At 51.7% G+C, this 27923-nt stretch overlaps 1 protein-coding gene across 4 annotated transcripts; it reads right to left on the bottom strand.

The window, feature by feature from the left end:
- Positions 1–8198: 8198 nt before the first annotated feature.
- BCL6 (BCL6 transcription repressor) lies at positions 8199–26856 on the bottom strand. Of its 4 annotated transcripts, XM_065674295.1 has the most exons (11): positions 26803–26831; positions 17990–18028; positions 17387–17570; positions 16801–16968; positions 15512–15733; positions 14391–15374; positions 13682–13863; positions 12426–12593; positions 10947–11077; positions 10405–10542; positions 8199–9505 (listed from the first exon to the last, which is right to left on the bottom strand). In XM_065674295.1, exons 4-11 carry the CDS (start codon positions 16959–16961, stop codon positions 9362–9364), a joined length of 2130 nt encoding a protein of 709 aa, XP_065530367.1. In that variant the 5' UTR covers positions 16962–16968; positions 17387–17570; positions 17990–18028; positions 26803–26831; the 3' UTR covers positions 8199–9361. The 4 variants fall into 4 exon arrangements, with proteins under 4 accessions (XP_065530367.1, XP_065530366.1, XP_065530364.1 ...); XM_065674294.1 differs by lacking the exon at positions 17387–17570 and having other exon boundaries at positions 16801–16971; positions 26803–26856; XM_065674292.1 differs by lacking the exon at positions 17387–17570 and having other exon boundaries at positions 26803–26856.
- Positions 26857–27923: the final 1067 nt, after the last annotated feature.

Here is a 27923-nt window from a genome sequence, read left to right as displayed (position 1 = left end):
GGCTCCGGCGTTGGGGATCTCCTCGCCGCCCGCCGCCTTTATAAACCCTTCTCCTGACGTCAAGGCGGGGGCGCCCCCCTCGCCCCACGCAGCCGGGGGTGGGTCCCTGGCCGGGACCGGGGGGGGCCTTGACCGGGGATGTTCCACTCTGCCCAGGGCCGGTCACGCTTCCACGGTGCCCCCCAAGTACCTCCACCTCCCCAGATCAGTGCCCCTGACACTGCCCGTCCACTCCCTCCTGCCCAGACACGCTGCTACCCCCGGCTCAGCGGTGTGGGGTCCCGGCTGTGCACCGCTTACCCCGCGGGTCTGATCCCCATGCCGGAGAGCTGAGCCCCCAAGCAGCCCCGGTGCCAAAGCTCCTCGCCCTAAAGCGGCTTCCTGCCCCGTCGGGTAAGAAAAGGATGCAGAGTCAGGGGAGCTGGGAAGGGTGGCGTCAAGGGCGGATTTGTCCTCGGCTCTAGCAGGGAACGGGGGATACTGAGCTGCCCCAGGGGGTCCTTTCTGCCTCCCCGGTCCCCGCGGGGCTCTCCGGCACAGGTCCTTGCCTGCCCGAACCCGGCCAGCTCCACCGGCCGTCGGGCCAGCTCCGTTGGCAGCCGGCAGCCTCGCGGGAGAGCGCCCCGGCTCCGCCACAGCTCTGCAGCTCGGGGGAGCAGAGACAGATCGGTGCGTGCAGATCCGTGGCTGAGCCTGCAGGGACCCGTCTCCATCTCAGGGTCACTGGACCCACTGGCCCCAAGGGGGATGCGCCTGTCCCACTGGGATTCGCAGTCCTCGAGTCCTCCAGCCTGTCTCCGTGAGCTTGCTGGTGCTCACACTGGGCAAAGCTACTGCAATCTCCAGTCACTCAGAAGGGTAAGACCCTTCAGCTACCTCTCCCAGCCGGATGTGCCAGGAAGGGGCTCTACTACCACACAGAAAAGGTGTATCGGGGTCTTAATTTCCAGCTGAGGAAATTGTATCAACTCAATTTCCATCTGAGGAAAGTCAAAGGCTTGTGGAGCAGGGACCCAAGTACTGAACAAAGGTTTCCAGAAATCTGCAAAAGGATGTTTCATTTCATAAAGAATTGATGTGCCTCCCTTCAACCCTAGTACTGCTGGGTGGGTTTGCTGAGGCTGATATGGGAGCATGGAGTATGAACCAAGGTGTTTCTACTTGCTTTACAATCAGCAAGAGGAGCTAGAGCTGGTCTCTGGCTTCAGACCAGACAGAACTCTGGGCTGAACTGGGGCTGCCCTCCCTGTGTGGTGCCTCTCTTCCTTTGTGCATCTGCAGCCACACACAACATTCATCCTCTGTGTCCTTCCCAAATCATGGTCCAAGATGAATGACACCCATGAGAGAAGAAGCCTTCATTTATAGCCTGGGAGACCCTGTGGGTTGGGTTGACTTGGACAAGGGGGAACCAGATGAACTTTAAGGTCCCTTCCAAATCAAACCATTCTGTGATTCTATGATTCTATGACGTGTGCTGCTTTTACAGTCAGCTTTTCCTCAGCTGCCTGACCTGAACAAGGCCAAGCCCTGCATTCCTTGGACGCTATCTATCTTCTAGCATTGGTGTTGATCTGGGAGAACTGGTAGAGAGGAGTCAGCCGCTGCTCTGCTTCAGACACATACCCTTGTTTTGGGCACAGGACACAGCCTCCTGACAAAGTCAACAGGAGTGATTTGAACCCCAAAAGAGCAGATTGGCCATGAGTCCCATAGCTTCTCTCTCAACCACGTTCCTCTGGTAGCAGCTGGACCAGCATCTCCCTTCTCCTCCAGACAAAGAATCAGAGCCAGTTTTCCTAGGCATGGTTTCTCCCAGCAACAGCAGTTTCCCCACTTCTCCCAGCTGTGCCAGTAGCAGTAGGCTGGGCTCTCCCAGTTTGCTTGCACTGGGAACAGGCTGCTTTTGTAACCCCCAGGCTCCCATCCTCAGCACAGCACAACCCAGCTCATGCCACGCTGCAGCGCTAGCCTGGTCTGGCTTTGCAAAGAGCCCCAGTTCCCCAGCAGCTCATGCCAGCTCCCACAGCTCAGGGCAGAGCAGCTTGCTCAGGGCTGTATCTGGGAGGAGCAGAGGTGGAAATAGGAGGCAGCACTGGGTTATTTCAGACTCCACCACGGCTATGGGAAGCTGTTACCTAATGTCCCCTGACACTTCATATAGCAGGCAACTGTCCAGTCTGGCACCCTTTGGCCATTCAGTGACCCTTTGGTCACGCCAAAAGGAAGGGTACACTGGGAGCTCCCATCACTCCTCAGCTGGGAGGAATGGCTACCAGCTTCTTGAGCTGCGCAGCAATGGATCTTCACTTACGTGCTACAGGGCTCAGTTCAGCTTCTTCTGTATGTCCCAGGGCATAGAAATTGTCTGAAGTGCTATGTTTCAGCACCACTAAGACCCATCTGTGCACCAGCATGAAGGTGGGAGTTGTAGGAGCTGCCACAGTGCAGGAAGAACCTCTTGATGAGTTCCCCATCTTTCTTGCTCCCTGTCAGCTTTGTGTGGGGCCAGCAGAGCTCAGACACATTTAATGGGATTACACAGAGGTACAGAGCTCAGTCTGAAGTGGATGAGTTCTTGGCAGGACAGTAGGGCTGTTGTTAAGAAGCTGGTGGGGTCATGCTGGCACAAAATGGGAGAAGATCATCAGACCAAAGTCCTTAAGGGGTTTTGAGAGGCCATTCTTGATATCCTGTCCAAACCCAGACTGCTCATCACCCCACTCTTCTCCGGCTACCTGCAGCACCTCTGCTTGCATGATTCCAGCCCTACTAAAGTCTTTGAGCCCAGAGCTGTTCCTTGCTAGCCCCTGTCTTCACTCCCCCTTTGTTTTTCATTTTAACATATGTCAACCCCAACCCTGCCCTGCGAACACTCCATGGCCATCTGGCAATGCAGGGCATCCAGCTGCAGAGCAATGATGCCCAACAGGGCTTCAGGTTAGGAACAATGTTCTTGCAGTTAATGTGCTCCCCACAGACTAGTTCCAGGCAAGCAAAGACCCTCAGTCACGTTGGGGATCCCTGGTTTTGATGGTTACTCTGGCTACTGTGGCTCTTCAACCACATGGGGACAGGGTCATAAAGACCAGGTTGGCTCTGACTCCTCCTCTCTGTGGAGCTGAGTGGTTTCACCCCTGCTTCCCCCTCTGCCTGGGGGAGGCTGGAGGAATGACACCGGTGTTCTCTAGAAACGGGAAAAATGTTACTGAGGGAAATGCCTTGGTTTTGTCCCACGGAATTTCAGACACTCACCAGAGGAAAGCGAGGGTGTGCTCATTTTCAGCTCTCTGGTTCTGTGTCCCATCAGGAGATGACTGCTCATCAGAGCAGCCTCAGGAAGGCTCTGATGTCCATCTTGGCTCTTTTCCCCTCTTGGGATTCATCCGAGGTTGTGAGGCTGGTGGGGGCAGGACCAGAGCCAGGGTTTTGGTGGGGATGTTTCCCCAGAAACCTCTCAGGCTGTTTAAAGGAAAGAAACTGAGTTTCCATCAGGTCTGAGCCTTTTTGATGGGTACCATGTTGAATGAACCAAAGATCTTTGTATTCTCAGGTAGTATTTGGGAGAAGCATTCTGATATTCTCCATCTGAAGAGTTTTTACATTTCAAGGAAAATCTAAAGGAAGAACACCATTTAAACAGGGATGAAAGTGTGTGCTTTGGTTCAGAAAACCAAATTCTGCTGACCTGAAAGAACCAGCAATAAGGCAGTGGAGAACTGGAGTCCATCGGTTCCATACATCAGACTGTCTCCTACTGAGGGCTCCTGGGGAAAGGGTAAGGGCAGACCTTCAGACATCCTTATGACTCTGGCACAGGCATGGAGCTGTAAATAAGTTGCAGATTGATTTACCAGTTCCTTCTCCCCCAGGTCCTCTATGGGATCAGTGTGTTCTGAATCTTTATGCTCATTCCCGAGCCAGATAAATCCATCATCCGCTCAGCTGTGGCAAAGGCGATTCTGTTCCTGTCTTTCTGCCGCAGCGCTGCAGGGCATGTGGCTTTGCAGACAATTGAATTGCATTGAATTCCTTTGACTGCTTCCCTATCCTTATGTTTCCAGCTTCCTTCACAGATCCAGAGCAGTCAGTCCAGCAATGCCCGGGACTGTGCTCACAGGCTCAGCGCTGTCACAGCAAAGCATGCCCTCTGCTGTCACCACGGCCGCAAGCCCGCTCTCATCGCACTTCTCTTCCCTGGCTATCACCGCGGATAAAATACTCTCCACACTGTCTCTGCTTTCATGAGCAGGACAGTTTTGCCACGTATCACTTCCTTGCCAGCAAGGAAATCCCCTTTTTCTTATCTTCTAGCACTCAATCCATTAGGACCAAGCAGTGATCTGGGAGCCGGGGCCATGAAATTCCTCACCCTGGCTCTGGACATGCAGCCGGTGCTGCTGTGCAGTGAGGAAGCCACCACTGCCTCTCAGCTCTTGCTGCTTGCCAAAAACACTTGTGGAGGGATCATGCTGCCCCAGGAGGTACAGATGAATGGAGGAAGGACAGTCAGTCATAACCGGGTGATAATGAAAACCAAGAGCTCAATAATGAAGAGAAACTCCTGGCAAATGGTACCATGTGTCCCTGGGATGTGCCATACGGGGTGTGGTGGTGTTGGGATCATACACAGACTTGCAACAGCCCTGAGAGGTTTCTGGATAATGCTGTTTCTATAGTAAAACTTAGATACAAGTCTAAGAGAACTGGACTCTCCATTAATTACAGGCCTCTGGGATTGCTGCTCTAGGTAACAAAGCGGGAGAGGAGCTGGGCTGTGGAGGTTCACAAAAGATGAATCCTGCTACCTAATTTTAGCGATGTCTGAGAGTCTGAGGTGTGATCAGGATTTCTGTTGCTGCTACTTGAGATTAATGCCCAGTCTCAGCCTCCTAGGATGCTGCCATAGCATCTGCAGGGCTGAAAGCAGACACCTTGAAGTCAGGCAAGGGAAATATCAAGACAAACTTGTGCAGAAGGAAAGTTGAACAGGATGAGGCAGGAGCAGTGCCAGGGTATTTACCTACACTACTGCAGATACGACTAGGAGCCATGGATGGGCTGTGCTAGGGACTGTAAAAACAGATGCTGGCCTATGCTGTATGGATTTACTAGCATAAGGCAAGAGGTGATGGGTGAGCACATGAAAACATGAAATAATACAGGCAGGGCTCTGATTTCTCTCTATAACTCTCTATAACCACCAGCTCCACAGCAAGAGCTTGTGCCTCCCTTCCCTTGGCTGTGACACTGGCCCACTCTCACAGAGGCCAGGCCAGGAGGCCATGGGCAGTTGTCTCCAACCCCACAACCAGCAGCGTTCATCCAGGGACACAGGATCCTGCCCTTGGGATAGCAATGGCTCTGGGGCTGCTTGCGGCCAGCTTGGGGTGCAGCTGGTCATTCACCACAGCAGATCCACACCGTGGGGGGGGGGGGGGGGGGACGAGCTGCAGGCAAGCAAGCACCCTCCTTGTGCCTGCAGACCTTCCCCGGGATTGTATGATCTGCCCCGACAGGAACAGATGCCATAGACTTGGCTGCAATGCCGTAAGGTTGATTTTTTTCGGACCGATGTCTTTATTCCGAGGGCTCTTTCTTTGCTCAAATTCCGTCTTCGCCTGCCCTCCCGTGGAGACCCGGCAGAATACAGCCGGGACGCGGGGATTCCAGCGCCAGGACCAGACCCACGAACTAGAGAATAAACTGAGTCATCAAGAGCTGGGGCCCACAGCCCACAGCACTGCTGCGGGCACACAGCCCACCAAGCAGTGCTCAGCCGCGGCAAACATGCATCTCCCTTTCTCTGCTGTGTCTTTTTGAAGCCTGTGCTGGGAAGTAGAACAGGGAAGGAGTTTGCAGCGTGGCAAATTGGGTTGGTTTGGTTTTCTTTTTGTCAGAGCAGAATAAATCTGAATAGAAGGAAAACTCTACAACATCACTGTCTATTGGGCAGGTCTTTACACGGGAGGAAGGGGAGACGGGTACCAAAGGAGCTGTTCAAACACATTCTGGAAAGCTTCCTGGAAACCATCCACTTTAACAGTTTGGTGGTGACCCTGAGGCTTGCCAAGAGTCAGACCCTGTATCTGGAGCCTGGCTTTCAAAGGGCCAATAACCCAGCAGTACTGACACAGGCAGGCCTAACCAGTTCAGTGCCTGTGGGCTCCGGAGCTGTACATGTGTAGGGCAGCTCTGTGCGTGACGGCTCCCTTGCCTCTGCAGACGCTGTGGTGCTGAGCAAAGCTTGCCGGCATGGGCAGGCTCTGCCAGATGCCTGCAGACTGCTGCCCCATGGACGGTAAGGGAGCGATTGCTACGGCTTCAGCTGAACTGCCTGGAAAAGCTGTGACATCATCCTTTAAAAAACCCAGAACTCTGTCGGGAGGAGGAAACACAGCCATGGTCCAGGAAAACACAGTGTTTGTTTTGCAAATGAGGCTGAGCTAGTCAATGGGAAATAGAGGACATGGTTACGCAGCCTGCTTGTCTGGGGCAATCGGGGCTGTCAGCCCAGCCCAGTCACTTCAAAAGGGACAACTGCAGGAATCAGAGAGGCAACAAGCTTACAGACCTGCAGCTCCGAAAAGAGAGGGGAGAAACAGAAGTATGTGTGTCAAATGACAACAGTTCATGTGTCAAAACCCCGCCATGAGGACAACCAGATATACGAAACTTTAAAAACCTACCAGGGAGGGATAGTGAGAAGAAGCAAGGTGGGAAAGCAGGTTTTTGCTATTCTCAATGCTCAGGTGATGCCCCACTTGTTGCTTCCACCCCACCCTGTGCCTAGCACAAGGAAGCTAGTGAGGGCTTGTGCTGGGTTCAGCCCTGCCAAGCAGGCAGCAAATGTACCCAGCCCGAGTGGTGAGGAATAGGCTTCTGTCCAGGAGGATGCACACGAGAGTCCTTGGCCCATGAAAAGCCTGCCCTGCAACCTGTGGGCACTTGCTGCAGGCTGCCTGGCCAAATCAAACAGCAGGAACACGCAGAGGCTGACTCCAGCTCAGCCAGTTTTTTAGGCTTCTTACGTTCCAGCAGGTCTGGTCTGCTGGGAGGCAAGCCAGAGGAGCTGGGGGTCCTGCAAAGCAATTCCTCCCCCCTCCCCTTTCTTGGCATTTCCCTCCCAAGCGGGGCTGCTTTGTTTGTATCATGTCCACCTCTGCTCTGTGGTGTATTGAAAAGCCCCATCCCACTCTTCACCTCCAGCTCCTGACCCTGGAAACAGTCAGGCCCTCCCCTTCAAGCTGGTGTTTCCAAGTCCCCCCACTGTGAATCATGCCCCTAGCCCTGCACTGAAATTATCCATGAATTAACTAAACTAAAACGAAACAAGACCTTTGTGGCTCAGACCCCACCCCAGACCATACTGAGGAACAGCCAGGTTCCACACTAGAGCTGGTTGCAGCTGGTCCTGCCTGTGTAATTCAGAGAAGCTGGTGGTATGAGGTTCTTTCCTTGGTTTTCTTCAGCTAGTGAGCCCTCACCAGTGGGGAGTGGCTGCATTCCAAGAGCACAGGGCCGGGTCACCCCGTGGCTTCACCCCCAGCTCTGCACAGCCACCCAAATGGACTAAAGCATCTCCGCTCCCTGCTTGGGGAGAGCAGGGGGACTCCCTCAAGCTGGGCTTTCTCAGTTCTGGCCTGCAGCCAGTATGCAATGGCTGGAAGCCCAGAGATGCTATCAGCCAGGGAGCTCCTGGAGGGGATTATGGACCCTGCTCCACTGAGCAATTGAACAAGGCAGCTGAACCGCAGCCCCCCACTGGCCCTGGCCCTGGCAAGCAAGAGGAGCAGCAGGCAATGTTCTTCCCTGAGCAATTCTGGCAATTGCGTCGGTTTCCAGGAAATATAAATAACTGCACAGCCATCTGGAACCAGCCATGCGCTGGTCAGCAAAAGGCCTCTTCCCAGCATCTGCCCTATTTCTTTCTGCTAGCTACTCGGTGCAAATGCAGAAAGCATCAAGGAGGTGGCATGGTGGGGCAGACCCCCAGCACTCGGAGCAGTGAGCTCAAGTCTTGCTCTGCCTTTATGCCAGAGATCATCTTCCCTTGACCTTCAATACAGGGCCAGAGCGGTACCAAGCCTAGAAGCTTGTGCAGGGGCTCAGGATGCTCAGCCCCTTCCCAGGCCACTGACTGGCCTTCAAGGTGCTTGGCGACACGGACAGGCAAGAACAGACCCTTCACTCCGTCATACTTCACTTTTCTTCATTTTATTTTTATTTGTACAGCTATATTTTACAGAACGCATTAATGCAGTTTAGACACAGCCCAAACCCTGTCTCCCGAGATTGTTTATAACACAAGCATGTAAAATAAGATCAAAAAATAAAACAAAAACCAAAAAAATAAAACATTCCCCGATAGAGAGTTCCATCAAAACTCCTTTTGCAACATCAGGCTGTACCTTGAAGAAACGGAGCTCAATATAGTCCATACATTGAAAACTTCCATCGAAAAGAAAGGCACCGTGCGAAACCACATTTTACATATATACAGACTGAGAACTAGAACAAAAAAAATTACACTTTATTATTATTTTAAATTCCTTCTGCAGCTTTGTTGGTTTAATACACACTTTTTTGTAAATTGTAAACCTTCACTTGCAAAAAAATACAAATACACTGATGCATTTAGACAAAATATTTTCTTACTTGTACAGATGCAATACTTTAAAATATCTCCTTAAGTGCTCTATCATAATAAAGATTCTCAGAGTGGCTTCTGCCAGCAGAGTCCAACTGAGCCTTTAATGCATTATATATTTTTAATATAGCTTCTTTTAAAGGTCTATATATATTTATTTTATATATATATTTATATATTTATATCTATATATATTTACAACTCTGCCATAGATTCCTTCACCTTTGGTTAAAAAAGTTAAAGCCCTCTCTTTAATAGCATACTTTCTCTTTAAAAGAACACACATTTTGCATACAAAAGAAAAAATCTGTTCCCATAAATCAACATTACATTCCTCATCTTCAAACGGCAAAGGCTGTGAAGGTTAGACTCCAGAGTTTATCAACACTCCACTGCACAGACATTTAAAATGACTATTTTAATTTTACGTTTTATATACAGTAAGATCTGAATAACTTTAATTTTCTTTCCGCTTCACATAACTGGGAAAAATAAAACCCGTGTATTTGCAATTTCTGTTCGGTTTCTAATGTTTTTCCACCTATCTGTACTATGGGTTTAGAGGCACTCCATCATGTGATGAATTTTTTTCTTTTTTCTTTTTTTTGTTTTTGTTTTAATTTTACTCCTTTTTCTTTTAAAGTGTTGCAAGTATCCTTTGGACAGCTTCTCCCCACGGCAAGACAACCTCGTCCTGGGAAATCCTCTGCTTTAGCAGGCCTTGGGGAGCTCTGGAGGCACCTCGCTCGCAGAGATGCGATACTGCACCTTGGTGTTGGTGATGGCCCCGTGCTTCTGCCGGAGGTGAAGCCGCAGCTGGCTTTTGTGGCGGAAATGCAGGTTGCACTTCTCACACTGCAGGGTGAGAGGGAAAGGCAAAGGGTGTAAAATGTGATGGTAGGGAACACATCCTTCCCTTTAGGGCAGGCACCCGTCCTGTGGCAAATGCCTGTCCTCCACCAGCTACCTCAGGATGCTGAGCCCATTATACTGGTGGAGGAGGTAAAAGTGGGAATCTGGTGGGAAAAGCAGTACCTGGCGACTACCCATCCCAGGCTTTCAGCAGCACATGTTTTGGTTTATGGGATGCTCAGAGGCTCAGGTCCCTTAGGGGAGGACCCCGGCTCAGATGGATGTAGCTCCAAGCTCCTTATCTAAATGCTGAAACCAGCTATGGGACTATTTCAGAAGCTGCTTTTGACCCCTGACAAGGTGGATGGCTCCAGAGGATGTGTGGATGATAACCCCTGCTCCGATTTCCTCTCTAGCAGATGGAGAAAGCCACAAAAGCTTCAGCAAAGAGCAGGGAGCCCCCAGGCTGCAAGCAAGGTCAGGGCAGGTTGCTCACCTGGGGACCCCAAGCCAGGCTTTGTGCTCCTTTCCCCCATCTCTGTGCACAGCAGGCAGCTGTGATTTAAGACACAGCTATTTGGAGAAGTGTGACCTTCTTCCAGATGGGGTAGAAGAAAAGAAGAGCAGCTAAGATGTACCCAGCCTGGGCCGCACACTAGTTTTTCCAACACAGCCGTTCATGACAAAATACCATGTCAGCATCAGTTAATGCATGGCAGGGGGACGGGCGCAAGGTGCAGGGATGTGACCTTTGCATGGGGGTTCACATGGCTGGTGAAGAGCACTGGGTGCTGCAACCAACCCATGTGAATGCCCTGGTGTCTTCCCAGCCCCATAGGTTTGGCAGCATCGCTCCCCAGCCACGGTTGAGAACCTCCCACAGACAAAACTGAGTTACTCACATGATACGGTTTCTCTCCCGTGTGGATTCGAAGGTGACTTTTGAGGGTCTGCAGGTGCCGGAAGCGTGTGCCACAGATCTCGCAGGGATACGGCTTCTCCCCGGTGTGAATGAGGACGTGAGCACGGAGGTGGGCCACCTAGAGAGAGCAGTTCCAGGTGAGGACAGCCCCAGGGATTAGGGCATCCCATCCAGAGCAAGGGCATCCCACCAGGAACAGGGTTCTGCCCAGCCATCTTTTTTTTAGTCTATTGGGTTCTAGTTAGGAGTCAAAACAATACATACCTGATGCCCGGTACCTCTAATCCTTAATAGCAAATGGAGGAAAAGAGCTAAAAACAGCAACCAAGCTTCCTTCCTACTAAGCCAAACTGGCCCACGCAGACCATAAGGTCCCTTTTTGTACCACAAGACCATGGGAATAGCTGTCCAAGGCAGCCTCATCAGCCTTCTCCCTGCCATGAACTTATCACCAGTCTTGGGCAGGAGATCTGTCCATGCCCCACCTCCCCAGGCACTGCAGGTCCCAGAGGCCATACACACCTGGACAAATCTGGCCCCGCAGGTCTCGCACTTGTATGGTTTCTCTCCGGAGTGGATGCGTGTGTGGGTTTTCAGGTTGGCCGGCCGGTTGAACTGTGCCCCACAGATGTTGCAGCGGTACGGCTTTTCTCCTGCAGAACCCAAAACAATGGGTGAGGGATTAAGTAAGGGCACGCTCAGCCCCCATGATCCACGGTGCTCCCCAAAGCTAAGTCCCTTCAGGTGCCATACCCCAATGGCACAAAGCACTAGCCCCACCTCCTGTCCCTTTTGGAGATGGCTGGGGACAAGCAACACCACCTCAGGGTGTCCCCAGAGCAGGGTGAGGTACCCAGGCACCACCAGATCGTCTTTTCTTTTTGAGGCTGGGAGCTGCAGCCTTCAGGGCAAGGGAGAAAGTCAGGTAACTCTCCCAGCAAGGATTAACAGCATTGCTCCTCCTGGCCCTGCAACAGCGGCTGGCACATCCCCACAGCCATCAATAATCCACACGGGGCCACCTGGCTCCCTTCGGGCTCCTTGTGCTCCCCAGCCCATCCTGCCTCCGCGATTCATCACCTCCTTAGAGGAGCGAAAGGAGCTGATAGAGCAGAAAGCCAAGGCATGCCCAGCAGCTTCACTTCCAAGTCATTGTTTTGGCTATGGTCACTGCTGCTGGCCCCATCCTTAGGATGGTTGAAGATGGGCTCTATGGCAAGCGGGAATCACCCATTGTCTGTCCCCTCCCGCTTTTTTCTTTTGTTTCCAGGCTTCGACCCCATGCACCCTCAAACTCTGCCCTGGCACCTGTGTCACCTCATTTGCCTGCACAGCCCTCCTGGAACTCTGAGACTGCAGGGATTTGTGTCTAATTCAGTGCAGCAGCACTGAGTTGTTAGCCCAGACTTCCCTTCCCCAGCTACTTAGCTGGTTGTTGACCTGTTAAGCATTAATAAAGGCATGTAAAAAAAAAATCCCTAGGTTTGTCAGCAAATGACTAAACCCCTAATATCCCCTTCCTTTCTCAGCTTTCAATGTGTTGATTCAGAGTCCATCCATTCACAGATTTTCCCATCAGCAGAGTTTCTGTCAGGCTAAGTATGATCTGGATTTCTAGGATGTAGGGGAAAAAAATCTCCAGACTTCTCCCTAAATGTTCTTTTTAAATCTATCACAAAGTAACCTGGAGGCCAATGCATCCCAGCCATGCATTTTGCAAGATGCCTTTAGAAATCGCGGTGCCCAGTGCTTTACAGCAAAGGAGCTTGAGCTCCATCCTCCTGCTGTGAGAAGAGGCAGCATCTCCCCCATTCCCAGGTTTGGTGCTCTGCCCCAGGGATCCCTAGCGATGCCAAGAGAAGCACCTTGCTCTTCCCATCATGGACAGCTTGTGACACAGAGCAGAGGATGATGCACCTGGGACAAACCCAGCCATAGATGCCCACATGCCCAGCAACTTACAGCCTCCCCAGTAGGTCCTCCCCATGGCTAGCACCATACCTGTGTGGACGGTTTTGTGGCTGGCAAGGTTCCCCTTGTAGCGGAAGGAGGCCTGGCAGCGGTCACACTTGTAGGGCTTGTCACTGTGGACTTGCAGAGAGTGCCTCTTGAGAGAGGCCTCCTCAGAGAACCGGCAGTCACACTCATTGCAGAAGAAGGCTCCGTTCTCTGGAAGAACAGAAAGGAGAGCAATGAGATGGGCAAATGCATGGGCAGCACCTTGATGGGCCATGTCATAGGTATGGGATTGTGAAGAGTGAGTGTTGGAACAAGAAGTCGAGTGCAGGCATTTGTGGTCAGCAGCATTTGCACCATGCCATTACCTCCTGACTTCTTTGTGCACACAGCAACATAATGCATGGTTTGAGAAAGCAAAGTCATCATGAGCCCTCTCTCCTTCATTGTGACACAAGCTGCTTCCAAGAAGCCAGCATCTCATCTGAATATTTTCCAGAGGGGTCCACAAAGGCACCCAAGTTATCAAGCATCCTCTGAGGGATGAATGCTGAGCTCTGGAGCAACCCCAGCACTTTTAGATGTCTTTAAGCTTTAAATGTACAGATGTCTTCTTTGGGCATGTTAAGACCATTATCATCTGAAGCACAAGGCAGGTTCCCCCAGTAGGAGGGTGCCTATCTCTTAAGTGCTCTATATAGCTTTGACCATCATAGTCAGATTCCCTCTGTGGATCTCTGCCCGCACCACAGGTGACAATGCTGCACTCCCCCTCCCTGAGCTACAGGCAGATGGGTGCACAGATACTTGTCTCTGGGCTTACGGAGTTTTGCAACAGGATTGCAAGCCTCATTATCTGCATTTCTCCAGATGTGCGCATTGGACTCCCTGATAATTAAGACATCATGATGGAAGTATGAGACACACCATCTTGCCTAATCCCCATTAGGGTCATTACATCTGCCAGGCTTGTTCTCCTGTGGTTCGGCGGGTGGGGTGCACTTTGTTTCCTGTCCTTAGCTGACAAGTTAGCAGCAGGTGACTAACTCCCCACACAAGATATCTAGATGGTGCTGGGGAGCGGGAGGAAGGAAGCAATTCCGATGTATGTGTGTCCCTCACATGCGTGCACACAGCTTGTTAGCCACTTAAGAGAGGACTGTAAAGCACCTTCGTATCCATCAGCAACAGGGACAGGTCTGCCTGCCTGTCTGGACACAGGGCACTGTGTAGATGGGTCCCCAGACTGCACAGCCCCCTTGCCTGCTGGTTGAAAAGGTGACCAGGAATGCAAGACTCACCGCAGCTGGAATCAGAATATTCAGACTGGGTTTCCCCCATCTCCTCTCCGAAGTTTGAGCCAGGGGTATGAAGGCACATCTCAGCATGTTGTGGGGACTGGCAACCACAGGAGCTGCACTTTGATGAATGCATGTACAGCGGGGACTGCCCTTCGCTGCTCCGAGGGGACCCATCCCGGGACCTGTGGAAAGACAGCAACACAGAGAGCTGTGAGAAGGCTCTTGCTGTGCTTCAACTACTAGGCCCTTGTTTGCACACTTCCAGGCACAATGGGCAGACATGTTTTATGGGAACACTTTTGTGGCAAGATGCACAGCATAGCCCTGATCAATAACAGGTCCCTGAGCCTCAATCCCATCACCAAATGGCCTCAAAGCTCTCTAGGAACATCCAGGTTCAGATGATAGTGTACGGTGCCCTGGTACTTTGGCCATTCCAATGCTTACAGCCAACCGAAAGCTGAAGGGATTCTGGACTCAGCATTCCTAGTTCCATCGCTAGTCCAGGCTGGCACCACTACAGTGGGGACCATTGGCACCCAGCTGATGTCGCTGGCAGTGCTCCACCAATGGCAGAGGTTTCCACCTGCTCATGGCTGGACTGCCCAGCCCAATGTTAGAGATATTTCGCACATTTCCAAACCCTCACCAACAACACAGCGAGTCCTGTGTCTCCAGGGAGGGCGCTGGGGAGGGAGAACCTTCTCACCTGTTAACAATGTTGTTGAGTCTGCTTGCTTGTGGGATAGTAGAGTCTTCTCCGCTCACGCTTATCTTTGTCGGCGATTGAACGTTGAGATGCTCTGGCTCCATGGACTGCTGGCAAGTGGACATGGGCACATAGGTGCGAGGAGAAAGGGTTCCCATCTCATTCTGGTCAGCATTGTCTTGTTTGGTGTTTTGATTGAGAGAGTTGAGGACGATGAACTTGTACTTCTTCCAGTTGCAGGCTTTGGGGTCTGTGGGGCTCTTCGTGAAGAGGGAGTTGGAGTTCTGACTGATACGGGCATTCTTGCTGCTGCTGGACTCAGTTGGCGAGTTGGGCTGACAGTCTGACTTCTGGGGGCTCTGGGGGCTGATGAGTCCCTTGCGGTCCAGGGGGGTGTTGGTAGGCTCAAAGTGCTGGCTGATCTCATCCTCTGAAGAGGTTCGCTCCTCCTCTTTGGCCACTTTGTCACAAGAGAAATAGGGATTGTTCCGGATTGAAGGGACAACAGGTTTGGGGCCAGAGGCTACGCTGTAGTGCATGTCGCTCCTGGCTTCTTCAGCAGCACCTTCTTTTGGAGTATAGATGGTAGCGTGGCACATGTTGGCTGAGATGTCAGTAATGGTTCTCATGTACTCGGTGGGGATTGTCCTGGAGCTGTCGCATGGTAAGATCCTCTCTTTGGGGAAGGCACCTGCCCTCGAGAGTTCAGAGAGGGGCATCCTCATCTCTCTCAACTCATCATCCACAAGGAAGCTATTTAGAGGGAGTGGGCTGTATCCATGGTAGGAAATGGGGGATCCAGACAAACCATTGATCAAGCCAGGGGCAAAGGCCCTCCCATTGCAGAGGGACCCATTTTGGAGAGGCATGCCATTCTCTGAGACTTCTCTGCTCCGATAAGCCATCACCTCTGGGTGACTCAGCATTCGTCCAGCCAAAAACTCTTCCCTTGGGGTCTTCACAGCAGACACCATTTCTGCTTCACTGGAATCAGGCAAGAAGGAGGGAGACACAGTCATTTTCAGCCCATAAGGATAAGTTTGCAGAGACTTTGTCGGTTCTCCCCGTTCCCACCCAAACACACCATCTCAGGCTTTCCAAAGTACACTCACGGTGCTCACCTAGACTTGACAAACCTTCGGCAGGTATCAACCACATGCTCCATCTGCAGGTACAGTGCTGTGGCCATCACGGCCATGATGTTGCTCTCCCTCAAGTTCAGGCGGGATGTATACATGAAGTCCAAGAGGATGCAAAACCCCTCAGGGTTAATTTCAGGGTCCAGGTTGATGACATTCAAGTTGCACTTGAGCTGGTCAGTGAAGATGCTGTAGAAAAGGCCACTGCAGAGAGGAGACAGGAGAGAAGATGCGTGTTATGACAATTCAGAGGAAGAAAGGGGAATTTGTCTGAAATCCCTTAGCACAGAGGGGTTCATGAATGGGAAGGGAGGAAGAGACAGCAATTAAAGAATTCCCTGCGCTTTCCCCTTATTATCAAGCTTGGTTTCTCAGCTTAGTAAGCATCTTCGGCACTGCACTCTTCCCAACTGGAACAGCCTGCTCTTAGATCTCACCCGCTCAACAACTCCCTACTGCCTACATTTAGAAATTCCCCCTTTTTTTTTTCTCGTTGTTGTTCTTACCAACACCCCCTTCCCACTGTGACTCATTTCTTTCAGAAGCCTCTTGGGGCACCCATGCTCACTCTTTAACCAGAAAAGAAAAAAAAATAAAAAGAAAAAAAGGAAATGTTGGCAAAACATTTTTCAGATGTCTTCGTAGTCAGACCTTTGCTTTCTCAGATCTTTTACATCTTGTCATCAGGAGACCCTGCAAGGCATCTGCTGTAATCCAACTGCGTAATGGTGGGATGTTATTTACCATTTACTAGGAAGCAATTCCAGCAATCCTAGGAGCTGGAAAGGGATTTCAGACCCCACCAAGCTTGGAAAAAGAAATCAACAAAGGTGGGTGCAGCCAGCAGCCAGGGAGGAACAGCTCTAGAAATAGCAGCAGCAGGGGACACTGTGGTCACAGAGAACTCGCTCACCCCAGCGAGCGCCCAGCCTTCCCTTTCCTTTCCACCCTGTCCTGTCTTTGCAGAGCATTTGAGCTCTACCTCAGGAATATGCCTCACATCTGCTGTGCTCCTGTTTGTGGGTTGCACGTGGGCAGATGTGGGTGTGCAAGGAGGAGAGAGGGTGTGGGCATTATGCTGCAGGCAAAGAGTCACAGCTCTAATCCTGTTACAGGTACAAAATTCTTGGCGGCCCCTTTCACTTCTGCTTCTCTCCCTCCATTTCCCTGTCTGTAAACCCCACAAACCTCCCCAGTGCTGCAGCAGTGCTGCTGGCGGCCAAAGGCAGAGGGAGCGGGGAAGGGAGGCAGGGAAGGAACCCTGCTCTCACCTGCAGGCCATCAGGACTGTTTTATGGGCTCTGAACTGCTCCCGGTTCACGATGATGACAACATCAGTCAGGATATCCCGGCTTCTAAGGCGATTGAGATTGAGAAGGACATCGCTTGCATGGCGGGTGAACTGAATGCAGCTGTCTGCTGGCGAGGCCATCTTGAGTCTACTTGAAAGAGAAGCAGGAGGAGGATGGGAATGGAGAAACAGCCAGGCAAGCACCCTAAACCCAGCGAAGAGACAGCTGCTGCTCTAGGATGTGCTCAGACAGCCAACTGCTGCTGGCAGGGACAGCACTAGATCCTTGGTCCCAAGGCAAACAGCCCTGCACCCCTCCAAGCACCTGCCAGGCTGCTACCAACAGCGAGATCTGGCATGTCTCAGTCCCACCCAGCAAACTGGCAAGCAAAGGCGACCAGACCCTCCTGAAGATTAGCTAACCAGCTCCTCTTTCTCCCTGCCTCGCCCATGGCAGCTCCACCCCAGCCCACTCCTCCCACCACCAATTGCGTTCATCTCCATGAAGCTCCCGGCACAGTTTCCTAGCCTTCAGATCTTCCTCAGAAGCCAACCCCCTCACTTGCCTGCTGGCTGGCTGAAAATCTAGCCACGGGAATCAAAACAAGCCATTAGGTTCCAAATGAAGATTTCAACACCTGGAAAATTCAGCCAGCAGTGGATCACCAACCCTCATCCATCAGCAAACTACTTTCTTGCTCCCAAGTGGTGGCCACTCTGGAGAAGACCTGTCCACAGTTTCCCAATGAACTGGTGGTGACAATGAAAAGAAGAACTCATCTAACCTGCTGAGCTGCTACCCACAGCGCAGCCCAGTCTCTCCCAGTGAGCAAGGCTTGAGTTAATCGAGGAACACGAAGCCTTCCCTCAACACAACACCTGTTGACCCATCTCAGAAGTGTGCACCCAGGGAAGCCCACATCTCCCTGCGCCTAAAGTCTGGGCTGGAATGTGCATCCTCAGCACCAAATTCCCCCCGTGATCAACCCCCTCCCACGACTTCAACTCCTCCTCCTTCCCCAGCAGCATATGAACGTGCAGTATTTTCTACAGAGCAGCTGCTCTCCCAGAAACAAATTCCAGCTGGGTCTAATGAAACCTTCATTCAACATGGTAAAGGGAAGAGGGGGGAGGATGGAAGGGAAAGCACAAAATTAAGATTTACATACCCAATGCCTCAATTCACAGTCCAAAAGTTTCTTTCAAACCTACAAATAAAGCACAAGAAAACAAACGCCACATTAGCCGGCAATTATGAATTGGCCATGGCAGGACACAAGCCTGCTGTTTCGCTCAAGTATCACTTGGATAAAAGCTAGAGATAACAAACCTTCTACTCTCCAGTAAGGTTAACATTTGTTTCTTCCGGTACAGTACATTCTTATCACAACCACCGGCTTTGAGAATCCAATCATAGCTTCTTCCACACCCTCTAGCCCAAACCATGGGCGTATGCCAAGGAGATTTTCATTTCCATGACTCAGGAACTTAAAGGCAGGTGGGGAAGGGAAGCCAAGTGAGAATTTTCTCACCACTTCTTCCGGAGATAACTCTTCCCCTGCCAAGATCAAATTCCCAGCTGGTGCCACATCCAAGACCAATGCCATATTCCCAGCACCTTGTTAACAGGTATGACTTACACACAAACATCTGCTGCCACTCTGCTCAGAAACCTGGAAAGAGCCTGAATCCAGCCCTCAGAAACAGCTGCTGTCCTGCTCAGAACACACACTCACTTCAGCCACTGGTAAAAATGCTCTGGCATAGGACTGCCCAACAGACTGGGGAGGATATGGGCGTCAAGTACCAAAGTGACTTGGCTAGGATCGCATAGGAAGCCAGTGTCAGAGACGGATGAGGACCCAGAACAAATGCCTTCCTTTTGCTGCTGGAAATGCCTTCTCCCAAACCTCAAGCTTTGTTTCCAGCTGCTGGCTTCACAGGCAATGTGCCTGGGGCAGCATGGCAAGGAAACTCAGGAGTTAAATGCCTTCCAGAACTCACACTATTACTCCCAAAGTCACTTAAAACCAGCAAAGACAATTGACCTGACATCAATGCAGGAAGAAGTTCCTCAGGCAGCCACCCCAGCAGTGAAAAGCACAATATATAAGTGAACCAACAAACCCCAAGACCTTCACCCCACTATTTTGAGAACTGATCCTCAAAAAAACCCACAAATGGACACAACAAGACTGCCAGCACTTGCAGAGAGCCCATCCAGCTCTGCGAAGAGATGTGCACATGTGGAGCCTAAGCTCCCCTCACATCCCTGGAGATAACCGGGGTGGGATGAAGAGGTGATAAATCTCATCACATTCAAAACCTAGAGGGATGCCTTACAGCCCCATTCCAGCTACCAAATGCAAGTCTTCAGAGCTGTTCTGAGCCTGGCTAGCTTACAACTTTACACACACACAGTGACTCATTTCCCAAACACTGCAGACTCTGATCTTTCCGTGCATGCTCGCTGCCGGCTCGCTATCATCAATCACAAGCCAAGGGACCCGCGGAGCTCTGCAAGGAATCCAGCATGCATCCATGTATCCACACAAGCGCAGATGTACGCATTTGGGGCAGCTGGGTGGCATCCCAACCACATCTGCAGTAACAGATGCACCCCGCTGGGCTCCCAGGGACTCACCCCAGTGTCAGAGACACAGGGAGGTGACCCATCCAAACACCAACAAGGTTACAAACTGCGATGAACTCTGTGCCTGGGAGCATCACGTGAGAAGCTGCTGCTGTCGCCGAATTCCCTTACCCACAGCGAGGCCGCAGTGCTGCCCGGGGAAACACACAGCTCTCCTCCCAGAGCTAGATCCCGGCACAGCTCTCTCCCCACTCCACTCCCAAATTATCCCTCCCCAGGGCAGCGCTGCTGCAACACCCACGGGGGAAGGGGATGCCTGAAGCTTCCAGCTGCAGGATGTGGGCATGCAAAAGGGAAAGGGACCTTCCTTCCCCTTGCTATGCTGAGCTGGGTTAACCCTGCCCCTCCCGGCCTCTGCACAGCACCAGCTCTGGACTGCAGCACAGGAGGATGCTCTGACCAGAGACGAGCAGAGCAGGCTACAGCAATAAGGAACAGAGACCAGTGATGGGGAGCAGAGAAGACCACTGCAGCCAATCATGGTCTTAACCATCCACCCCCTTCAAAGCCTATGAGGCTTCTCAAAACTCAGCTGGACCCCCAGCACCACCCCAAGCTCACCCCCCTACCGTTTTCCTGCCCAGGACCTTGCAGGCGTGGGCTCTTCGGCAGTGCTTGGGGCTGCACACCGGGGCTTGCTGTGCCCAAAGAGGAAGGTCTGGGCCCATTTCAGGGGTGGCCACATGGGACTGCCACTGCTGCTGCCTTCCAGGAAGGCATTGGTTCTACCCCAGTGGTTCAGGGAACAGCCCTTCCCTGCCGGCACCTCCCCGAGAAAAACCCATTCCTGGAAGGGAGCCCAGGGCTGGCTCTACCCTCCCTGCAGCTGGTTCGAAGAGCATGGGGAGGGTGCACCTGTGCAGGGGGAACCCCTCTCAGCTCCACCCCATGCAAAGGTGAAGACCCTCACAGCTCCTCCACCCCAAGGCAGAGGGAAGAACCAGGGATTTACCCCCTCATCCATCTTTCTGCCATGCACAGGGAAACCCATCCATCCATCCACTCTCCTATTTACAGGGAACCCCTTTTCGATCATCCTCCTCCCGCCCTGTGCACAGGGGAAACTTCCTACTCCCCTACCCCTCTTTGCATGGGGGACTCCCTGTGGCCTCTTCCCCTCTCCCACCCCCAAATACACAGTCTGGAGAGAGGCACAGATAACTCCCCCTCCCTGCACCCCTGCCTCCTACCCCTCCAGAGCCTGCAGTGCCAACTCCCTCACATTACCTTGGAGGGTGGCTAGGTGAAGTCTCCTTTCCCCACAGCCTCATCCCACAGCGCTCTGAAACTGCCCACCCTAGGGAAGCTCCAACATGTCTCCCAGCCCCTTTTCTCCCCAGTCTCAGCCCCATGGGAACATTCACTTCGACTGCCAGGTCGCTGCCTGGTTTATCCTTAACAGGAACCAGGACAACCAAGAAAATGGGGTGGGAAGCCCTGGTCGCAGCCATGGGTGCTACAAGCCACAGCGAAGAGGATGCTTTCAGCCAGGGGCATGCAAATACCCAGCTTAGCTTTCCCAGTATCATGCAGTCAGGGAGCATTAAGCATCCTTTAGCTGTCACAGCAGAGTTTTATTAATTTAGTAGCTTTTGGTTGGTGTCTAGGCCAAAACGTGGCTGGGTTAATAATAACGCAAGAAGAGACTGAGAGAAGTCCTAGCGCATGGTGTCAGCACAGATCAAAAGCAGCACCACTAGTGCAAGCCCTGTCGTATTTTCCATTGTACCCTTCCGTGAGTGGATTGCACTCGCTCTATCGAGCGGTCTCAATCTGATCCAATTTCCTGCCAGCAAACAAATGTTTCTAGGAAATGCAATACGTTATCTGGACGGGTTTATTATCAGCATTTGGAACCAGGAAAAGTGCATACTTTCTCGAGTGCTGCAGGGAACTTTGTAGTTTGTACTTCAAAAGAGGGTTTTAAAAGGATTGCCCTTGAAAGCTGGCCTGGCTCATGTCTCCACATTGTTTTGGTCTTTGCAGAAGAAAAGACAGGAGGGGGGAAGGCACACTGAAACTGCCTCCAATGTTTTCCACTGAGAACTCCCCTGCCCTCTCTGGAGCCAAGCTCTGACTGTGAGGCAGAGGCAGCACATGCCCTTGGGAAGCGAGGAGTCAAGCCCTCTTCAGCATTTCGAGCAACCCCAAGCAATTTGGCACATTAATTTTTCAAGGAAAGGCAGTAACAGCTCCCCAGCTGAAGTCAAGGAGCTACTCCAGAGAACAAGGGATGGACACCATGCCCTGCCAGCACCGAGCTCTGCATCAAAGTGCTGACCCAACGGCCGGGTGGAGGGTTACGCATCCCCAGAAACTGAGCTGGGTCCGTGGCCCAGCAGGGCTCAGTAGAGGTGCCCCATCATCTGCACCCTGCACCGGGGCAGTAAATCAGCAGCCAGCACAGACCCAACCATCTCTCTGTCCTCCTGGGCTTGATGGTGGCACAGCTCATTTTTGGCAGTAAGAAACCAATCTGGCATCCTGCCTAGATGGGACTAGACACATAGGCGCTTTGGGGGTCCCTTGGCCAGGCGAAAGATACCCTCTCAGCTGTAAGTTTAGCCAAACAACTATAAGGAGACGCATTTCAGAGGCTGCGCATTCGGGACATGTTCTTCAGGACCCACAGTCCTGCACTGGGCTCACTCCAAGCTCCCCCCTCCGTAAACAGGGGTCCCACATTCCTCATGGATACCTGGTATGCCACCCAAAGACAGCATGCTCACCAGGAGGACGAGGGGGAAGAAAACAGTATAGAAAAAAACCTTGCCTCTCTCAATGCCCTGTGTTTTAGATGTGAAGCTCCACAGAGATTACTGGGGCTTTAAAGCAGTCCCAAACACTACACACTTGCTCCGATTTAGGGCTGTGTGTCTTTCGGCTGCCAGCATCCTGCAGCAACGGGAACACACAAGATCTAGCATGGATTTAAAAAAACAAACCACGTGGGGAGGACTTCATTTGCAGTCTAAATTTGCAGTCTGAAGGAGCCTTCTGGTCAGATGCTGACTTTTGGGTACTCATCTAACCAAACTGCAAACTGTGAACTCCTGAGGTTTGCCAATGCCTGCTGTAAACATGGAAACCAAGTGTCACTTTGCCAAACAGAAGAATGGCTTAAAAATAGATCTAAATAAGAATACAGGCACCCGGCATACAGGGCTCCTGTTTATAGACTCCCATGCCACTATAAAATGGAACAAGAGGTTATGAGCATGAAGGCAACTTTTAACCAAATTTAGAGTTTACAAACTTCTCAGAAACCTGAAAGCAACATTTCAGGCTCCAGCTGAACCAGTAAAACCTCTTCATGTGGAGTTTACAGCCCAAATACTACAGCGCATGGACTAAAACTGGTGTGAAATGGTTCTTCAACCTCAACACCATAAATACATGAAGGTACGTAAGCTGCACACTGAGAAATGCACTTACTGGTTCCTTTTACTCACCTACAGACTTTGTAACAAGGTTTTCTTTTTCATGGGGTATTCACATAAAGTGAGAGGGCACCTACCCCTGCCTGTACAATATAGGACTGCCTCACAAAGTTTTACCACCTGCATTTGTAATGGGGTTTTGAGGACAGCGTTACTGTTTACTATAAAAAAATCCAAACACCTGAAAACCAAAAAACACACAAAGCAATAAACAATTCAAACAACCAAACAAACACCATTCCTCCACATTAGTATCTGGCTGCTGAAAGCTCACACCTCCTTTCCCCCCTCCCAGCAAAACAAAACAAACAAGAAAAAAAAAGGGCAGAAGAAAGCACAGCTTTACAACGCATCCTAAATCAGGCAGAAATTCAAGGGCAGATTAACACCACAACTCAGAAAGATTTTCACATGTGATTTCACGACCAGACCCGGAGAGAACTCCTTATGGAAATGTCAGTGACTTTAATAAGTGGTCGGTTGTTTCCAATTAGTCTCCTTAAGTAAGTTCAGTGGCATCCAGAGTTTCCTCTGCCACTTTCCTCCTAGCTGGCAAGCTTTGATTTTTCTTTTTTTAAACGAGCAGTTCATAAACATGTTCCCACTCTGCGAAGCTGCAGGCTCCCTGGCCGGGAGGAAGGGGAAGAGCTGACACTAGATGGCACCAGTTAGCTTTGCTGCAAGAGCAATTTTTCCCCTTGGAAAATAAAACACTCCAACCAAACCTGGAAAACATATAATTTTGTCGATGTAATTCTGTTTCTCTTAAAACGCGTCTGAGCAGCATTACTTTTATGAGCTTTTCCAGCCTTGTTTTGAGAAACTTAATGTTTCTGCTAGGTTTATTTTTGTCTCATCAGACAGCAGGCTGAAGTCCTCCCCATGCTGCAAACAGAGATGTCTGAAAAGTATCATAACGACTTTTGACGGGTTTTTTCTTTTTTTTTCCTTTTCTTGGGGGTGGGATTTGAAAGAATCACTTCTCATTCCGACTTCTTCCTTCGCAATAATAACTAACCAGTTAACCTCCACTTCCTCTCCCAATATTGACTCAGTCAGAACTGAAAGGGATTAGAAATTGGAATTGAAATGCATCCCAAGAGATCTTTGATCTGTTTCGCCAGTCAAAATTGAACGCTCTGAGATGAAGTCTTTTCTCACTGGAACAATGCAATAACCCACTCCTCTGGAAACCTGCTAGACACCCTTTGAATATTTTTCAATATATTTGATGATTTGTTTCATGGGGGAATATTTGCCATCTATAATGTAAGCTTTTAAGCCTGTGATCCTGTCATTACAAGAAAATAACAGAACCTCAGGTTCTGCCTTTCCACGTATCTATAAAGAGAGGCTTCCCCTCTTAAATATTTTTAAAGTGGTTTTTGAACTGTAAGGTTCCCTCCTACCCCCCGAGGACTACAGGAAAAACTCCATACTTGCTTTTAAAGCACTTATCCTTAAAACATTTGAAACAATACAGCAAATAATAATTTTTAAAGCATTTAAAAGCTCAGGAGAGGAATCAATAAGCGTTCGCAGATCGAACAAGGGCCTGATCCCATACCCGGCCCTGCTGACACTTTTACTGGCACAAGTTTGAATTTGGCCCTGGACAGAGATGCTGGAGCAAAGCAGAGCTCCTTGCCGAGCCTCATCTATCTGGCCCCAGCCTCCCTTCGCACTGACCCTGCGCCTACTGAATTCAGTGGAGAAAACACTAACCGGGGCCGGGTTTGTCGTTGTTGTTGTTGTTTTTGACTCAGGATTTTAAACTCAGATTTGCCTCTTCCCTGGAAATGCATCACGGGGTCAAAGGCAGCTTTTTAGGCACATCTGAGAGGCCGCCACGGATTTTTCTAAACAAACGCCTTGCTTTCTATTTCCCTTCTTCCCAAGAGGCGATTTCATAACACTTCATGCTGTGACTTTGCAAACTAAAGGCGAGGGGGGCCGGGCAGGGGGGCAAGATGGGGGAGGGGGGGCGGCCGGGAGAGGTCGCTGCCGCCCGACCACGAAAGTTTTCATAACAAAGTTGGGCTTTTTCAGTTTTGTTTTGCCTCTCCCCCTTTTTATAAGGGGGGGGGGGGGTGGTGGTGGTGGTGTATGCGTTAAAAGAATAACAAATACACACACACACAAGCACACAGGTAACAAAAATAAAGCCTTCTCTCTTTCCCCACCGGCTTTTGGGTTCTTTTGGGGGAGCCGGGCGCAGGCCGGGGGAAACAACGGCGAGGTGCGCGGGGGTTGCGCGGCTCTCCGCGCCCGGTCGCGCCGCTCGCTCCAGGAATAGCGTGTGGCCGGGGGCCAGCCCCGCGGCTGCCGGCGGCAGATTTACGAGGGCTGTCGCCGCGCCAAGTCCGCCGCGGTAGTAAACACAGGGGAAAGGCTGCGATGGGGGCAGCGGGGGCCTCCCCCCGCGCCGCACCCGGGACCCCATCCTTTGCTCGGCGGCACCCCATTGCCCCCGCCGGCAGCCTTCTTGCCGAGGAGGACCCCGTCTTCCCCGCCGCGGGGGTGTTATTATTATTAATAATATTAATGTTATTATTATTAATAATATTAATGTTATTATTTATCCTGAACCCTGCGCGTAATATTCGGAGTCACTCCATACACTTTCCCCCGTTCCCGAGCTTTGCCCCGCCGTTTATTTCCCAGCCGGTAAAAGCCCGTCGTGGCCGCCCCGGCACACACCGTCGGGGCGAGCGCGCCTCCTTCCCACCCGCACCGCGGGGCCGCCGCTCCGCTGTGTTCCGGGGCCGGCAGCCGGCTATGGCCGAGCTTCCCCGCGGGCTCCCCCCCTCCCCAGGCAGAGAAATGCCGCAAGTCCTCTCCATCATCGCCCGCTCTTAGCCCGGGGCTTGACAGATCACGGCGCAGCCCCGCTACAGGTTGCAAAACGCTCCAGCCGTTTCGCAGTTGGGTGGGAGACTGAATAACGATAACAGTTGTATAATAATAATAGCAGTAGTAATAACGATAATAAAATACGTGTGTGTGGGGGGGAAATGATGCGGAAGGGCCGAACGGCGGTGCCGGTGCAGCCGAGCCCCAGCGCTGCCGCCAGCCCCGCTCCGCGGCGGAGAAACGGCAACAGCGACACAACACGCACCGAAAAGAGAAAAAGAACAGAAAAAAAAGGGGGGAAAAAGGGGGGAGGGGGGGGATGCGATGAAAGAAAAATCACACACCCCGGCCGAGAGATCCAGCCATTGGGACCCGACCCCGAGTCACGCAAAACGCCCCGTCTCGGCGGGCGGTAGCCGCCGTCCTGCGCCCGCGGGGCGGCTGCAGGTGCAGAGCGAGGCCGCCACCGCCGTCCTGCCCGTCCCCGCCCGGCCGTCACGCGTGCGGGAGCGCCGATAATCCCCGATAACCGATAATCCCCGGGAGAGGACGGCGAGGGGAGACACCCCCTCCCCCCGTTGTACATGTTCCCAACGTTAAGACATGCGGCACCCCTGTATTGCCTCGCCTGACAGCGGGCAAGAGAAGAAGGGGTGCGTGCGTGCGTGAATTAAATAAATAAAGCAGGAAAAGCACACGTTATGATTTAGGAGAGTGATAATAAATAAAATAATTAAAGGGGCTGTCGGGGCACCTGCAGTGGGAAGTGGGGGGGGGGGGGGGTAAGGAAAGAAGAAGGGAGGGAGGGAGAAAGAAAAAGGAGGTGGGGGCAAAAAAAAAGGATAGAAATATATAGAGGCGGCTCCGCGCCAGGCGTCGGACCGGGGCAGGGAGGGAAAAGAGGAGGGAAAAAAAAAAAATGGAGAGAGAGGAGTGGAGGAGAGAAAAAAAAAAAAAAAAAAAAAAAAAAAAAAAAAGAAGGCGAGCGAGAGAATTAAAGGGTAAAATCGGCCGCGGCAATAGAAGCAGCAATCACCTGGTCTCCGGGCTTTCCTAGAAACTCCTTGCATCACCACTTCTAAGAACCCCAGTTCTAAGAATCAACAGAGCCCAATTCTCGGAATTTGAGCTGCAGACTCTACCATTGCGCTCAGCACGGGGAGGGCCGCGGACCTCCCCTCGGCGCTCCAATGCCGCCGCCGCCGCCCCGCGGGAGCGCGGACCCCCTCCGAGACACTCCCTTCGGGAGTGTCTCGGAGGGGGTCCGCGCTCCCGCGGGGCGGCGGCGGCGGCGGGGGTCGCACCGTGTCGCCCACCCTCCTTCACCCCCCCTTTCTCCCCGTGCGCAGTGGTCGCGCCCTGGGCGGCGGGTCACGTGGCGGCGGGTGCTTGTGTGTGACGTGGGGGCGCGGTGGGGTGGCGGTGCGCGGCCGCGGAGGAGCGCTGCGCGGCGCGGAGGGGAGGACATCAGCGGTCGGCGGCGGCAGCAAGAGGAGGATACTGGGGGGTCCCGGGTACATACTCCGGGCGGTGCAAACACACATCCCATCACCCTCCCTTCACCCCCATTCTCACATCCCGCCGAGAGGGAGAGAGAGAAAGGGAAGGAAGAGAGCTGAAAAAAAGACCCGCTTTTTTTTATTATTATATGTAATTTTTTATTATTTATTTTTATACTTAATTTGGGACGGGGGGGGGGGCACTTTCGCATTTACAAAGCAACCCTTCCCCCCTAAAAAATAACCCCCAACAAGCCAAAAATCAAACCGAGCGAGCAAAGCCAGGACCCTGCTGCATTGCACTGGATTTTTACTTTTGTTTTGTTTTTAACAATTCTTTTTTCCTCCATCAGCTTTTTCACTAATTTTTGCAAATGGCCACGCTCAGCTCATGGCCTCCTGTGGGATTTACTCTGGGGAAAAGGAGCTTTTTCCATAAAGACTCCTCATATGCTCCCCTTCCCGTGGTCCTTTTTGTTTGCAATTTTTGTTTTATTTTCTTTTTCCATTTCCTTGCCAGGATTCTCCAAACAAACAAAAATATGCGCTTTTTTTTTTTTTAATCTTTTTTTTTTTTATGCGTTTTCTCTTTTCCTTCCCAGGACTCTGGAGTGGTGGGTTAAGTCTTTGTAGCTGTTGTTGTTATTGTTGCAAAATA

This window comes from Lathamus discolor, chromosome 3 (assembly GCF_037157495.1).
Source record: "Lathamus discolor isolate bLatDis1 chromosome 3, bLatDis1.hap1, whole genome shotgun sequence".
NCBI lineage: Eukaryota > Metazoa > Chordata > Aves > Psittaciformes > Psittacidae > Lathamus > Lathamus discolor.
Note: the sequence above shows the minus strand (reverse complement) of the source record. Positions and strands in the feature narration are given on the sequence as shown.